This window comes from Mastomys coucha, unplaced genomic scaffold (genome assembly GCF_008632895.1).
Source record: "Mastomys coucha isolate ucsf_1 unplaced genomic scaffold, UCSF_Mcou_1 pScaffold22, whole genome shotgun sequence".
In the NCBI taxonomy this organism is placed as follows: domain Eukaryota; kingdom Metazoa; phylum Chordata; class Mammalia; order Rodentia; family Muridae; genus Mastomys; species Mastomys coucha.
This window is the reverse complement of record NW_022196905.1, coordinates 69,532,416-69,547,374: the sequence shown is the minus strand read 5'-3', so window position 1 is coordinate 69,547,374 and position 14,959 is coordinate 69,532,416. Positions and strand designations below refer to the sequence as shown.

Genomic DNA, 14,959 nt, shown 5'->3' with positions numbered 1-14,959 from the left:
TGAAGCTCCCTTCTCTGTGATAACTCCAGCCTGTGTCAAGTTGGCACACAAAACCAGCCAGTACAGCATCTTATGTTACACTCTTTAGTGTTCTTCCCATGTTATAGCATTCAGGGTTCTGTATCGAAACAGAACCAACAGAATGAATATATATTACAAAGGAGATTTATGACATTGGCTTACACATTACAGGCTGGGCCATCAAACAATGGCAGGCTGTACTGTAGAGGTTGAGAACTCAATAGAAACACAGTCCCTGAGGCTGGAGGCCTCAACAGCCTCAGTCTGACACTAAAGGCCTGGAGGGTCCTAGGAGAGTCACTGGCTTTTGTTCACTGTCAAAGTAGCTGGGTTCTAATGTCAATGAATGATGGTAGTTGCAGCTGCCACAACAGAACAGATGCATTAACCAGCAAAGAGTGAAGGCAAGCAGGCAAAAGCCACATTGCTTTTTCCTCAGACCTCTATATCTGGGATGTGAAAAGTGAGGACCATTTATCATCTTCCCCACCCAGCTAGTCCTTAAATACACCCACTGACCTACCCAATAGCTTGTCTGTTAGCTGATCCTAGGTCCAATCTGAGATAACCAACCATCACACAGGTTCTATTTAAAAAGCATTACCAACCATTGAGATAGCTCAGCAGGCAAAGATACTTGTTGCCAGACCTGATGACCTCAGTTCAGTCCCTGGTACCCACATGGCGGAAGGAGAGGATCAACGCCTGCAAGCTGCCCTCTGACTTCTACATGCGTCATGCACGTGCGCGCGCGCACACACACACACACACACACAGAAATGAGTAAAGAAAAATGTCTTTTTTTTTTTTTTTTTTTTTTTTTTTTTTGGTTTTTCCAGACAGGATTTCTCTGTATAGCCCTGGCTGTCCTGGAACTCACTCTGTAGACCAGGCTGGCCTCAAACTCAGAAATCAGCCTGCCTCTGCCTCCCAAGTGCTGGGATTAAAGGTGTGCGCCACCACTGCCCGGCTAAAAATGTCATTTTTTTTAAAGTTCATATGAGATTTTTATTTTTAGTGAAAATTGTAAGAGAGCAAAGTCAGCAGGGAGAGGAGGGAGCCGGTGAGACAGATAAAAATCCTCACCAAGGCATAGTTCCTGACTTTGAAGCCCACTCTATGTCCACAGTTTTGAACACTCTGTCTTGTTTTGTGAGAGTCAAGGGCCTTGGCCTTTGCAGGCGACGCATAGTGAAGGGCCCAGTGATATTCCCTCTCGCTGGGCATATGGCAGGTGTCTAATAAAAGATTTCTAATGTAAAACTTAGCTCTTGGTCCTTGCTGTCGGATCAATGCATTTTGCAAGACCTTATACATTTCGTATATCATTTGAGCCAACAAACATTTCTTATGAACATTAATACCGGGTCTCAGATGTCTGTAAGTCGTATTTACAACAGTTCAACTTAAAAACTTTGTTCTGTTATAAATGGACTCTGCTCACTTTTAGAGAGGCTCACGAAATAGGCGCTCTGTGCACTTGCACAACCAATTTAGCCCATTCATTCCAACTAGCCTCCCCCAACCCCTGCCACCCCTGTGCACGCACCACTAACCACATACTTTTCAGGTTGTCACTCTGCCGCAGCTTAGTAATAACATGGCATAAATGCCATTTCATCTTGGATATACTCCAGGGCACATGAGAAAACAGTATTAATTTCAAAGTGCTATTGATATGAAAACGCTGATAAAGAGTCACACACGTGCGTAATTGGATCTAAGGATACAAGATAATTCTGGTAAAAGAGGAAACGAGTGGACAGGTCTGGTGTGGCACGGGAAACACACACGTTAGGAACTTTGGGGGACAATCCTACTCCATTTCACGTTCTAACCACGGCAGCCACCCCTGTATATAAGGGTCTGGTGTCCTGGTTACTACACAGTGGGTGTCTTTAGAAGCAATAAATATTTTAAACCTTGTCACTTGGACTTGCCACTGAAGCCATCTGTTGATGAGAGGGGGGCACCCGTTTTGTAACTGTATCTTCTGGAAAGTTGACCTCCTTAAGAAGTTGGCTTCTTGCCAATACTTGCTATAGCACTGTGGTACTAGGGTTCAAAGCAAGTTCCACAAGAGTGGGAACCACTGTTCAAGTCAATAACCAGATTATACACCAAAGAAAACAAGAACTCATAACCACCCATACAAGAACTTGCACACGTGCACATGTGCACTACAAAATTAGTTTAAATGATGTGAGACTTTGGGGGCAGACATGACATCTGATCTTTGCACTTAGGCCATAAAACACCCTTAGACACATAAAAATCTGGTACAATTGAACATTTGATCAAGTGCACTTGGATACGAATGATGCAGGAAGATTTACAGATGTTCCACTTTGCACCATCTAGGAAAAATAGTACTTTGATAAGAACGTATGGCCCTGTTTCTAGAGGTCAGCCAATGAGATAATTTTGGGATAATCATTGTTTATGCCAGCATTTCATTTAATGTGGTTCTGAAAAGCAACTTACTAAATGAGACGTTTGCCTAACGAGGTAAATTGTAAATTACCAGTAAATGGCATTTCTAAACCCCAGTCTTCCTTATCCTGTTGTGTGTCCCCATCCCAGGCTGTCTTCCAGAGCTCAGACTGATTATTCAAGCTGTTAACCTGGTCAAAGGCAGCTTACCATCTACAGCTACAGCTTGTTAAAAGGTGAGCTTACATTAAAAGGTGCTATTGATATGAAAATGCTGATAAAGAGTCGCACATGTGCGTAATTGGATCTAAGGATACAAGATAATTCTGGTAAAAGAGGAAACGAGTGGGCAGGTCTGGTGTGGCATGGGAAACACACACATTAGGAACTTTGTGGGACAATCCTACTCCATTTCACGTTCTAACCACGGCAGCCACCCCTGTATATAAGGGTCTGGTGTCCTGGTTACTATTACATTACATTATTATCATTACCATTACTATTAATCATTACACCTTATAATGGCATTACAGAGTCCATCGAGGTTTTGATGTTTTGAAAGACAAGAAAGATGAAAAGGAAAATTCAGAAGCCAGACATGGTGGCACATACTCATAATTCTAATACTTGGGAGACTGAGGCAGGAGGATTGCCATGAGTCTGAGAAAAGTCTGGACTGTCTAGGGAGTATGAGGCCATCTTGGAATATATAACAAGACTCTCTCAAACTAAAGAAAAGTATCACTAGGGGGCTGTCAGATCTAAGCTTGGGTTTGACACAGATAAAATAAATAATTTTAGTCAAAAAGGACAGATGTGAGGCGATTGTTTAAGTGTGACACATTAAAAAAAAATACTTTTAATCTTCCACAAACAAACTCAAAAGGTGAATCTTAGATGCCTTTAGAGTCAACCACAACCTTCCGCATCATGGGGAAATGAAAAGCCCATTCAGTCCCTGCTCTATAAAGTTATGTTTTAGGAAAACCTCCAGAACCCGGTGTGTGGGCCAGCACGAGGCCTCTAAGTGGTCTCCCTTGCCTTGGCGAAACATGCTCAACTCCACAGGAAAAGAATCTTCCAGCCCTAGGCAAGAAGAGTCTGTCGACTTAATTTCCTGAGAATCCTAACTCACCTGCTCTGTGTTTCTTGTTCCATCTTCTGGATCCTAGAGCTTTGCCTTTACTGTACGGGCTGGACAAACAAGCCAGTCACTCCTCCATCCCCCCTCATGCTTTCCAGTTCCTTCTGTGCCAGAGTAGACCTGAATAACTGTGCCCATGTTTAACCATGTTCGAACAGGCTACCGGATACCTTTCCTGGAGATAGCTGGGAAAAATACACCACCATCAAATATGGTCTTGAACCTAGGAGTCTTAGTCAGGGGTTCTTTCCTACACAAACATCATGATCAAGAAGCAAGTTGGGGAGGAAAGGGTTTATTCAGCTTACTTCCACATTGTTGTTTATCACCAAAGGAAGTCAGGACTGGAACTCAAGCGGGTCAAGAAGCAGGAGCTGATGCAGAGGCCATGGAGAGATGTTACTTACTGGCTTGCTTCCCCTGGCTTGCTCAGCCTGCTCTCTTATAGAACCCAAGACTACCAGCCCAGGGATGGCACCACCCACAAGGGGCCCTACCCCCTTGATCACTAATTGAGAAAATGCCCCACAGCTGGATCTCATGGAGGCACTTCCCCAACTGAAGTTCCCTTCTCTGTGATAACTCCAGCCTGTGTCAAGTTGGCACACAAAACCAGCCAGTACACTAGGTAAGACCAGACAACGGAAGCCCAGGAGAAAGGGAAACTTATCAAAAGAAGAGACCACAAGCTAGGAAGGCGAGTCAGTTGGAAAAGCATTTGCCTTGCAAGCACAGAGATCTGACCTGGATCCTCGGATCTTTATTTTTTAAAAAGAAAAAGATCTGGTGTGGTGGCACTCTTACAATCTCAGGTGTAGGGAAGCAGACACAAGAGGATCCCTGGGGCTTGATGGCCAGCCATGCTAGCCTCATAGTGAGCTCCAGATCAAAAGATGCAGACAGCACTCCTGAGGATGAGACCTGAGGTTATCCTCTGGCCTACACATGGGCACATGTACAGGTGTGCATGCACTCACCATTACCCTCCACACACATGCATCCAAAAAAGGAACCAAATGGTGTCAGTCCTGTACCCCCTCCTATGAGCCTAATAAGTAATTCAGTGAATTATGAATACTGGTATTTTAATCTAGATGTTAAATTAACAGCAAATATAGACAATCCAAACTACAAAATGGTTAATTCATGCTGACATTCTGATCCAACAGTCATGGGATTTAATTCATTTCCCTGGGATGGATCTAGTAAAACAACAACATGACAGGACATTCTGGACAAGAGAAAGATGCCTCACTGTCTTACTCTCTGCTGCTACTGAAGCAAAATAGTTACTAAAGTAATTGATGAGTGAAGCGGTTTGTTCAGCCCACATGGCAGGAAAGTCACAGCTTGGGGGAGATGGGTCACATCACATCAAGGAGCAGAGAGAGAGTGATGAGAGCATTCACACTCGTATACTCTCTCCACTTCCACACAGTCTTCCATTCTGTGCCTAGGGAATTAGCACCACCCACAGTGGGCAGGTCTTCCCATATCCATTAACCTAATTTAAGTAACATGTGTGGCCAGAGACTTGCCTTCCCACTTGGTTCTAGATTCTGTCAAGTTGACGTCATACCTAGATACAACTCTTCAACCGCAATACACCAACTACTTCTTCTAGTGCTGTTGTGTGTATCTCTCCAACTCTTATTTTTCTTTAAAAGCCAAGTAAAATAGATGCCTTCTCAAAGTACATGCAAACAGAGTCTTGTGGAGCTCATGGTGTATTGTCCCTAACTCCACTGCTAGAGTACCCCCGCCGTGGCTGAAATTATCTATGCCTTCCTTATTCACCTCGAAGGCCAGCAAACCTACACAGCAACTGTAGAAGCCATGTGAAGGGAAGGCTGAGACAACCAACCAAGGTGCACAGGGAACCTGGGCCTGGCTTCCAGCTGGGATACAACTGTAGAAAGCCTCCCATGTCAAGCAACTGCTAGGAAGAAGAAATCTCTTTCAGTGTCTGCAGATGTTACTGTTATGGACTAACTGGGAAGTAACAAGTTAACCTGACCCCAAGTCTACACATCTCAAGGAACGTCTATACAACAAAAACAGTACTTGGTCTCTCCAACACAGACCTCCGAAAGTTTTTCAATGGTAAATTCACAGGTTTGTTTGGTGCCTTTCTGTGGGAGCATCACCTGTCAATAAAGACCTAATGGCCGATAAGCTGGGGCAGTATTAGAAGGTGGGACATCTGGCAGGGGGTCGACGGGGGGGGGGGGGGGGGGGGGGGGGGGGGGGGGGGGGGGGGGGGGGGGGACTCTGGGAAAAAGCCAGTACAGAAGATTCCTGGCTGTGACCAGGAGGAAGTCGGACATATGGAACTGAGGAGAGGTAACTAGCCACGTGGCAGGCACAACAGGTTAATATAAGCCATGAGCCAGTCAGGGAACAAGCCTAGCTTATGCCCTAGGCATTTATTAAATAATAAGCCTCTGAGCTGTTATTCGGGAACTGGGGTGTTGGGTGGAAAAGCCCAGGGTTACATCTTTCCCATTGAATTCATAACATAATCTAAAAAGAGGACATGCAGGACCCCCCACTCTATAATTTGGGTATCAAAAGGAAGAAAGCCAGGGCTGGCCAGATGGCTCAGGACAATGGCACTTGCTGCCAAGCCTGAACACCTAAGTTCAATCCCCAGGACCTACACATGCCCCTCCCCCTCCACAAACACAGACACACACATACATAAAACACAAACTCTCTCTCTCTCTCTCTCTCTCTCTCTCTCTCACACACACACACACACACACACACACACACACACACACCATAAATAAATATTTTGTTTTATTTTTAAAGATAGTAGTAAAGCCGCATTCAGCAGGAAGGTATGTTCCCAGCATCAGACCTGCGGCTCAGTGGAAAGAAAGGATAGTTCAGGGGGCTGGCGAGATGGCTCAGCGGGTAAGAGCACTGACTGCTCTTTCGAAGGTCTTGAGTTCGGATCCCAGCAACCACATGGTAGCTCACAACCACCCGAAATGAGATCTGACACCTTCTTCTGGTGCATCTGAAGACAGCTACAGTGAATTACGCTGGAGCGACCGGGGGCTGGAGCGAGTGGGGCTGGAGCAAGTGGGGAGGCAGATGTCCTGAGTTCAATTCCCAGCAGCCGAATACATGATGCCTCACAGCCATCTGTACAGCTACAGTGTACTCATACACATAAAATAAAGAAACAAAAAAGAAAAGAAAGAAAGAGAGAGAGAGAGAGAGAGAGAGAGAGAGAGAGAGAGAGAGAGAGAAAGAACACCTAGTCCACAAGCAAGCACTGGCATTTATAGTAAGACTGAATTGCCTTTCTGAGTTACTTTCATCTTGCACATGTATTTCTTTGTATAACACTGAGAATATTCTTTTCCAACACTTGCAACAGGAATGTGTCAAATAACAAATGGCACTTGAAACAAAAACAAGGTTATCATGTAAGGTTTAAAAAAAAACCAAATCTTTTTGATAAAATGACACTGGAATAACCACACACTCACAAGCCAAAGAATGAAGTTGGAACCGAACCTTAAACCACAGGAAACCAACCCCAAATGGATCTCCTGCTTAAACATGACCACTAAAACTATGAAGCCTGCAGACAAATGTATGAGCATTGATTTTTATAACTACAGATAAGGTAGAGGATTTTTTTTTTTCTTTTTCAGGATGTGGTTTCTTTGTGTAGCCCTGGCTGTCCTGGAACTTTCTCTGTAGACCAAGGTGGCCTGTGAACTCAGGGATCTGCCTGCCACTCCCTCCTGATGCCGGAATTAAAACTGAAATGCAAACATTAAAAAAAGAGAGAGAAGAAAAATCCATAGAACTGTGTAACAATAAAACTTTGGTGCCTCAGAGTTTAAGCTCACATGAGGGGATAGCTCACAAACATAAAGTGCTTGCAAGTCACACGCTCTGTGACGGACTTGGATCTATGAACAATAAAGAACTCTCCACTCGGTAATGAAAACTCAACGTGAAAACAGGCAATGGATCTGGGTAGAAACTTTTCCAAAAGTATACAGCCATCAGAAGACACTCGCAACATCAGCCATTGGGAAAATTCAAATTAAACTAACTGTGAGAACTAGCTGAGCATGGCATGGTTCAAAGCTAGCCTCAGCAGCATGCCAAGTCTGAGGCCAGCCTCCATCTCAAGCTAGCAAGCAAACAAACCATCCCACATGCACGCCAGCATGCTTGGAATAGAAATGACAGACAGACTGGGGGATGACAGAATGGTGTGGTACTTCTGTGGTATGCATGAGGCCCTGGGTCCATCTCCAGCACTGATGAGAGAAGAGAGATAATAAAGGTTGGACAAACTGGAACTCAGCTGCAAATTACATAGCCACTTTGGGAAAGCAGGTTGGCAGTTTCTCATATTTTTGCTTTCTTTTGTCTTTGATTATTTGAGGTGATACTGGGAATTGAACCCAGGGCCTCATACACACTAGGCAAGTGCTCTAGCACTGAGCTGTAACTCTGGGAATCTCTCATAATATTAAACACAGAGGTTCCCAATGACTCAGCAGTTCTACTCCTAAATGCAGGTCCAGGGACTGAAAAAACGGTGCTACGTAATATTTTGTCCCCAGATGTTCAGAACTTTATTCATAATTGTTCCAAACTGAAAACAGAGCTGGTGATATGGTTCAGCAGTTAAAGGACTTTGACACCGAGACGGACAACGTCTGCTCAGTTCCTGGAACCCATATAGTGGAAGAAGAGGATCAACCAATACAAGTTGTCCTCTGTCCTTCGCAACAGTGGCATGTGCGTCCACACCCTTACACAAAATAAACAGATAAATACAAAGATTTGAAAACAACTTATGTTCACTAGCTAATGACCAGATAAATATGTGTGCTATACCTATGTGATTGAATTTTATTGGGAGATGAAAATGAAGAAAATCCCATACAGTCTGTAACACAGTTAAGATGCTAAGCAGTCATAAAAGGCCTCACACCAACACACCAGGTCAGCGTCATAAGTCTATGCAAGGCCCAGTATATGCAAATCGATCAAGACAAAGTTTGTCAAGGGTTAGGGAGAGGCAGTAACAAAGAATGGAGATTAGCAGCTCCATCTTCAAATCAGACGGTGACAGTGGCTGTCTATATGCATTAAAAAACTATATGTTTAAAAAAACAATAAATTATGTTTTAAATGCGTTAGTTTTATGGTGTGTGAATCATATCACAGTAAAATTTTGTTGAAGGAAAACAGTCGGAAATACAAATGGAATAAAAGTTAATGATTCTTTCTTAACAAGCTAGGAAAAAAATGACATGGTAGGAATTAAGGCCCTGCTTCCAGGCACTGTCTTCAACGCCAGCGACTTCTACTGAATTCCTTCCTGTTGACTGTGAGAGAGTGCACCTGTGGTGTGTTCTACAACAGAACATAAAGCCGTGTGCTCTTTCATCCTCTCAAAGCTTTACGGATACTTTCACAGCACACAGATAGCCATGTGTGGATTGTGAGATTTTAAGAACAAACAGAAATGCAGCTCTTATGATGAATCTCAGTCACTACTTAGATTTTACCTAATACTCCAACTTGAAGTAAAAGGAAAAAACACATGTAAGCCACTGTGATGCACATCTAAAATCCCAGCACTTGAAGGGCTATGGTAAATTTGAGGTAGGTCAGCCTGGGCTACACAAGGAGCCTGTCAAAAGAGAGGAAGAAGAGACAGGGAAGGGGAGGGAGGAGAGGGACAGGAACCTCTAGTTACTAAGTGGAAGTATTAACATTCCCATACTTAAAGGGGAAGGAAATCAATCTACATCTTCCCTTTGACAAGATAAACATGACTTCAGATGGAAGAGCAAAGACAGGACACAAACATTCATTCCGGTCGGTCGCCATAGGAACCAATGATTTCCTGCTCTTGAAACATGCAAGTCATCTTTCTGAAGAGATAGATGCTAGGCGCTTCAGGGGCATATCATGTGCCCTTCTTGTAAAGACTCAATTTTCTCTTGTCCTGAGCTATCATAGGCTAACCTGAGTATAAGAATGTTAGGAGAATACAGTTCTTACCCCCAAAGAAGCAAGGTCCTTGATTCTTGGAAGTCCTCAGTACAAATAGGGCCTTCTGCGAGCTACTTTGACTCAGGTAGTGTTAAGAGACGGGTGTCCAATTTGAAAGGTCATACAAGATCTGACCCAGTAATCTTGACAGCAAACAGGAGACAGTCCTCAACAGACACAAGACACAGACTGAACATCTGCCACATAAGAATGGAGATTCTTGGCTTCTCTTGAGGTGTCCCACCCGACCCCCCACCCCTGCCTGCTTTCCTCCACCCCCGCCAAGTCACCTGTCTGAGAGCTCCTAAGCTATATAACATCATTCAGAATTAACCAACAGACTCTGCTCGGCCAGAAAAGGACAGGCACAAGTGTTCAGGAGAAGGAGATGGCCTGGAAGCACCTTAATTTTCCTCCCCACGACTGCCACCTGGAAGCAGGCACAGCTTCTACATGTGTCCTGGAAATCAAGCCAGGGGATTGTAAAAGAAGAAGGGAATTTCAGATACTTGGGCCAATATACATACATACATGTGCATATATATATATGTGTGTGTGTATACACACACACACACACATACACATACATATACTCAGTTTCTCCTTGCTCACCTGGCTTCTCCCCTCTCTCCTTCCCCCTCTCCTCTCCTCTCCTCCCATCCCCTCCTATCTCTATAATTCCTCCTCTGATCTGATTTATTTTCTCTTTGGGAATAGGGAAACACATTGAAGATATCTTTATTACTCCTCCTCAGTATTCTGGCTCTTTCTACTGCCTGTACCCAGCAAGATGAAAAGGGTTTCCTTGTCCTTTCCTCTCCTAACATGAATGATCTCCATTGAAGTCCTCTGAGGTTAGCACTGAGAAGTTTGGCCTAAATTTATTTTATAACCTTGTGCTAACATTTGACCCAAGACAGTCTCCATACATAAAGAACCGTACTCATATGTATGTGTGTATATATCTTCACCCCCACACATAAAAATTTATAACCGAAACTAAGACTATATCCTTGTGACCAAGCAACTGAGACTTAGCCAATCATAGCAATGGAACCTCCAGCTGCCAAGTTATGACCAAATAAGGCAAATGCCCACTGCCGCTCCCGAGGTTGCTTCATTTTCTCCAGCTATAAATACAATCTGCACTTTGCTGGAGAGGAGCGCTCAGAACCTACTCCAGTGTGAGATACTTTCCAGTTCCTCAACCTTTATTCTTGTTCAATAAGTTTTGTTAAAATCAACCTCAGGTGATTTTCAACAGAAAGGTTCAATAGAAAGGAATAAACATGGAGTGCCTTAAAAGAAGGTGCTTAACTCAGCACATACCACATACATGCACACACACGTGCACACACACACCACACCACCACACACATACACCGCACAAACACACACCACACACATATACACCACACACACAACCACATACCACCACCACCCACACACACAATATACACACAACCCCTTATAGTCTAAGCATGGTTCAGTGCTTGCTCCCAGACCTCTGCCAGAATGAGCTCACCAGCTGGTCTTCCTAAGACCCAGCACACTTGCTCAGCATTAGCACAAAAGAGCGCCCAGGACAGACTGCAAGGAGTTTTGCCTCTAGACACTCTCTGCATGGATGCGTCCATTCTTCCTTGTTTTAAACCCCATCTCTACTAATGACTTCAAGTCTGTCTCCAGCCCTGTTCAATTCACCCAAATCCAAAATCACTCCTTATTTGACCACCTACATATCAGTGTCTGCTGGGCACCTGGGGGTTCTCCTGGGCAGCCATAACAAGGATCACAGCCTTGTGGATCAAAAGAACATAAATGTATTCTTCACACTTCTGAGGCGAGATGTGAAATAGGGCCGCATCTCTTTCAAAGCTCGAAAGAGAGCCCTTGCTTTTGGCTTGGAGCCGCATGAACTCCCATCCCTGGACATCATCACACAGGCCTCTGTGTGTGCCTTTCTGGTTTTCCTCTTCTATGAAGACACTAGCCTTTGGACTTAAGGCTGAACCAAGGTACAGGATAATCGAGTTCCTTAACTAAGCATCTACCTGAGTTTCTTTACCTGTTGCTGGGATAAAACACTAACAAAAGCAATGGAAGGGAGCGAGTTTGCTTTGGTGCATAGGTCAGAGTAGCCCAGCACAGCAGGAAGTCAAGGTATCAGGAGCGTCTTACATCATAGTCACAAACAGGAAACAGAGAGGGGACGATGCTTCAGCTCCCTCCCTAGATTTTATGCAGTCCATGATCCTCCCTGTAATGGGAATGGTGCCACCCACAAGGGGCACCTCAACTAAAGCAATCCAGGCAATTCCCTAAAGGCACCCCCAGAAGTCCTCCCCCCAGGTGATTCTAGATTTTGCCACATGAACAACTAACACTGACCATCACGACTCTGCCCCTTATCAACTTCACACACAAATCATTCTTAAACCACGCTATTCTACCTTTTGTCCCTGTAGTCTTTTAACAATTCCAACATGTTAAAGGTTCAAAGTCAACTGTGAGCTCCTACAAAGTATAAAAACATGTTACATACTTCTTCCATAAAATGGCACAACATAAACAATCTTATTCAATAAAAGAAGAGACACAGTAAAGAAAGATAGGATGAAAACCAGACCAAAACTAGACAAAGAAAACCCTGCATTCTTTGTCCAGCATCCAGGGCTTACAATGTAATTAACTGGGCTCTGAAGGGCATGAGCAGCCCACACACCCAGGTCTTCTACCCATGGCACTCATAACTGCTCTCTTGGGCTGGCTTCACTTCCGCCCACTGTTTTTTATTGGATAAGTTGTGGCACCTCTGGCAGCCTGTAGTCTCCAGTGCTATAGCAGTTTCACCTACAGTTTCATGTAATGACTCTCAAAACCTCCCTGTAGGGACTTAAATCCTGCCACAGACTCTCGACTAAGCTGCTCTCTGGGACCCACACCACCACCAATCTTCATTCCTTCATTCAAAACCAGTAGCACATAGACAATGCTGCCAAGTTCTGCCACTAACTCAGGATGGCACCTAACTCCCTTGGACCACAGCTGTACCAGGGTCTGTGTAGGGACCCTCTTAAGGCAATGACTTTCAAAGAACAGGGATCCCTATTGCCTTAGGCTTTCCTTTAAATAAATTCCAATTTTCACAAGATAGAACCTATGATGGATGAAGTTTTGCCCTTAGGACATATTTGCAGTCATCCTGAGGGAATTTCCCTCCAGTGTTGCTGATTTCTTGAACATTTACAGTTGCCTTCACATAAGCTTGAATGTTCTCTTGTCTGGAAATTTCCTCTGCTAAACAAATATGTTCGTTAAGTTTAAATTCAAACTCACTCAAGCTCTCAGGACATAGACAAAAATAATGCCATATTCTTAACCAGATATCCCCTTAATAGTTCTTATTCCCACTCCTAGTGGAGTTCTTAACCCCCTCTGAAATGTCATGAGCTAGGCCTCCACAGCCCATGTTCCCCTCGACAGTCTTATCTTTCAGGCTTTCATCAGAATGATCCCTAAAGTTCTGCTTCTAGCATACTATGGCTTTTCTAACCCAAAGTTCCAAATTCTTCCACATTCCAGGCAGAAAACAGTTCTAAAGGCTCAAGGACCACATGGTCAGGTTCATCAGACAAACAGCCCCACTTCTCAAGGTTCTGAGTTTCTTTTGCTGTTGCTGAGATAAAAATATCCCAACAAAAGCAACTTCAGGGAGAATGGTTCTATTCTGGCTCACAGTCCTGGATTACGGTCCATCACCACAGGAAGTTGCAGCCAGCAGGGGCCTTAGGAAGCTTGAGTAGCAACCACAGTCAAAAAGCAGAGAGGGACAAATTCCCTTTGCTATCCTCACCAGGGAATGGTGCCACCTACAGAGGGTAGATCTTCCCACTTCAATGAACTCAACTGGGACAATTCTCACAAACATGCCCACATGTCCTTGCCCAGGTGACTCCAGATTCGGTGGAACTGACAACACTAACCACACCAATACTTCCACAAAAACTAATTGTAAATAGAGCCATATTCCAAAGTCCTGGGTAACACGAGATTTTGAGAGCCACCATTCAACCCTCTACAGTATCTTAAGCCAAACTCTTGATGGCTCCTTCAAAATAAAACACCCAGACCTGCAACAACCGAGTCACCACCATCATTGCCTTCTGTGCCTCCTCCCCACATTTGAGGAACAAAGATTGCAAAATTGCTTTTACATTGGCTTTAGACCTTAAACCACGATGGAGAATTCCTCATCTAGAATTGGAGAGCTTTGATGTGTGTTAAACCATGCTCAGAGAATAAAGGGTAGAAGCAATAGTATAGCTGCTGTATTTCTTATCTCTTGCTTGGGTAATCAATCAGTTGTCAAAACGAAAGAACTTCCTTGTACAGTTGTGCACACACCCCCTAAATCCAGCATTCATGAAGCAGGGAAAGAGGGATCATGTGTTCTAAGCTAGCAGGGGCGAGATGGTGAGATTTTTGTCTTGAGACAACCCCCACGACCACCATCACAACAGAAACCTGCCAACTGCTAAGTGGTGCTAAAGGTTTACAGCTCTTCCACACACTGAAAGGCACCCTTCCAAAGTGTCTGTTCAAGGGTTACTCAAGACAGCGAAAAAGGAGAAACAACCCAATGGAACGTTACTTGTCCATAAAAGAAGAGTAAATCTTTGACACATACTACAACGTGGATGAAGCTTGACACCTTTAAGATACCTGAAGCGAGTCAGGGACAAAGGGACTTGTGCTGTACAATCCCACTTAAATAGGGTTTGGAACTCTAGAACAGAGAGGTGCTGGGGCTGGGATCAGTGGTACTGGGGAGTCTCGATGTTCAGTGAGTGAATTCCAAGCTAGCATGTGCTGGGATGATGGCAGGGTTCTAGTGAGGGACAGAAGTGATTATACAGCACTGTAAATGTGTCTAATATCACGGGGCTGTGCACCTAAAAAGAGGTAAAACAGTAAATTATATGTCATAGATAGTTTGTTACAACTATAAATAATAATAAATAATAATACAACTAACAACAACAACAGCAGCAGCAGCAGCAACAACAATAATAAATAATAAATAATAATAATAATAATAATAATAATAATACCACAACCAATCCTACCCAGCCATGAACCCAGCAATCAACTCAAGACAGCACCCACTAAGTCTGATGATGATACAATGTCGTAAGCCATATCTCACCAAGGTTGTAGGAAGTACTGAGGAGCCAGGACTCATTCACTAGTAGAGGCACGAGGATAAGACCAAGGCACCTCCAGGAGCTTCAACCACCTAGCAAGTCGCTACAG

The 14,959-nt window shown here is 44.0% G+C and overlaps 1 protein-coding gene and 1 long non-coding RNA gene across 7 annotated transcripts in view; one reads left to right on the top strand and one right to left on the bottom strand.

The window, feature by feature from the left end:
* Positions 1-14,959, bottom strand: part of Cracd (capping protein inhibiting regulator of actin dynamics) — a 230,075-nt gene that overhangs the window by 195,650 nt on the left and 19,466 nt on the right. For 2 of the 6 annotated variants that reach the window (XM_031342796.1, XM_031342797.1), the window contains exon 1: positions 14,853-14,954. The exons of 3 other annotated variants lie outside the window; for them this stretch is intronic. In XM_031342796.1, the coding sequence (XP_031198656.1) occupies positions 14,853-14,888 (36 nt within the window). In that variant the 5' untranslated portion in view covers positions 14,889-14,954. Of the gene's footprint in view, positions 1-14,852; positions 14,955-14,959 lie in introns of those variants that run through there. One more of the 6 variants, XM_031342802.1, reaches the window with a different exon arrangement.
* LOC116071303 lies at positions 2,624-5,773 on the top strand. The gene is made up of 2 exons (XR_004110814.1): positions 2,624-2,690; positions 5,351-5,773. It is a non-coding gene; the product is annotated as an uncharacterized LOC116071303 (long non-coding RNA).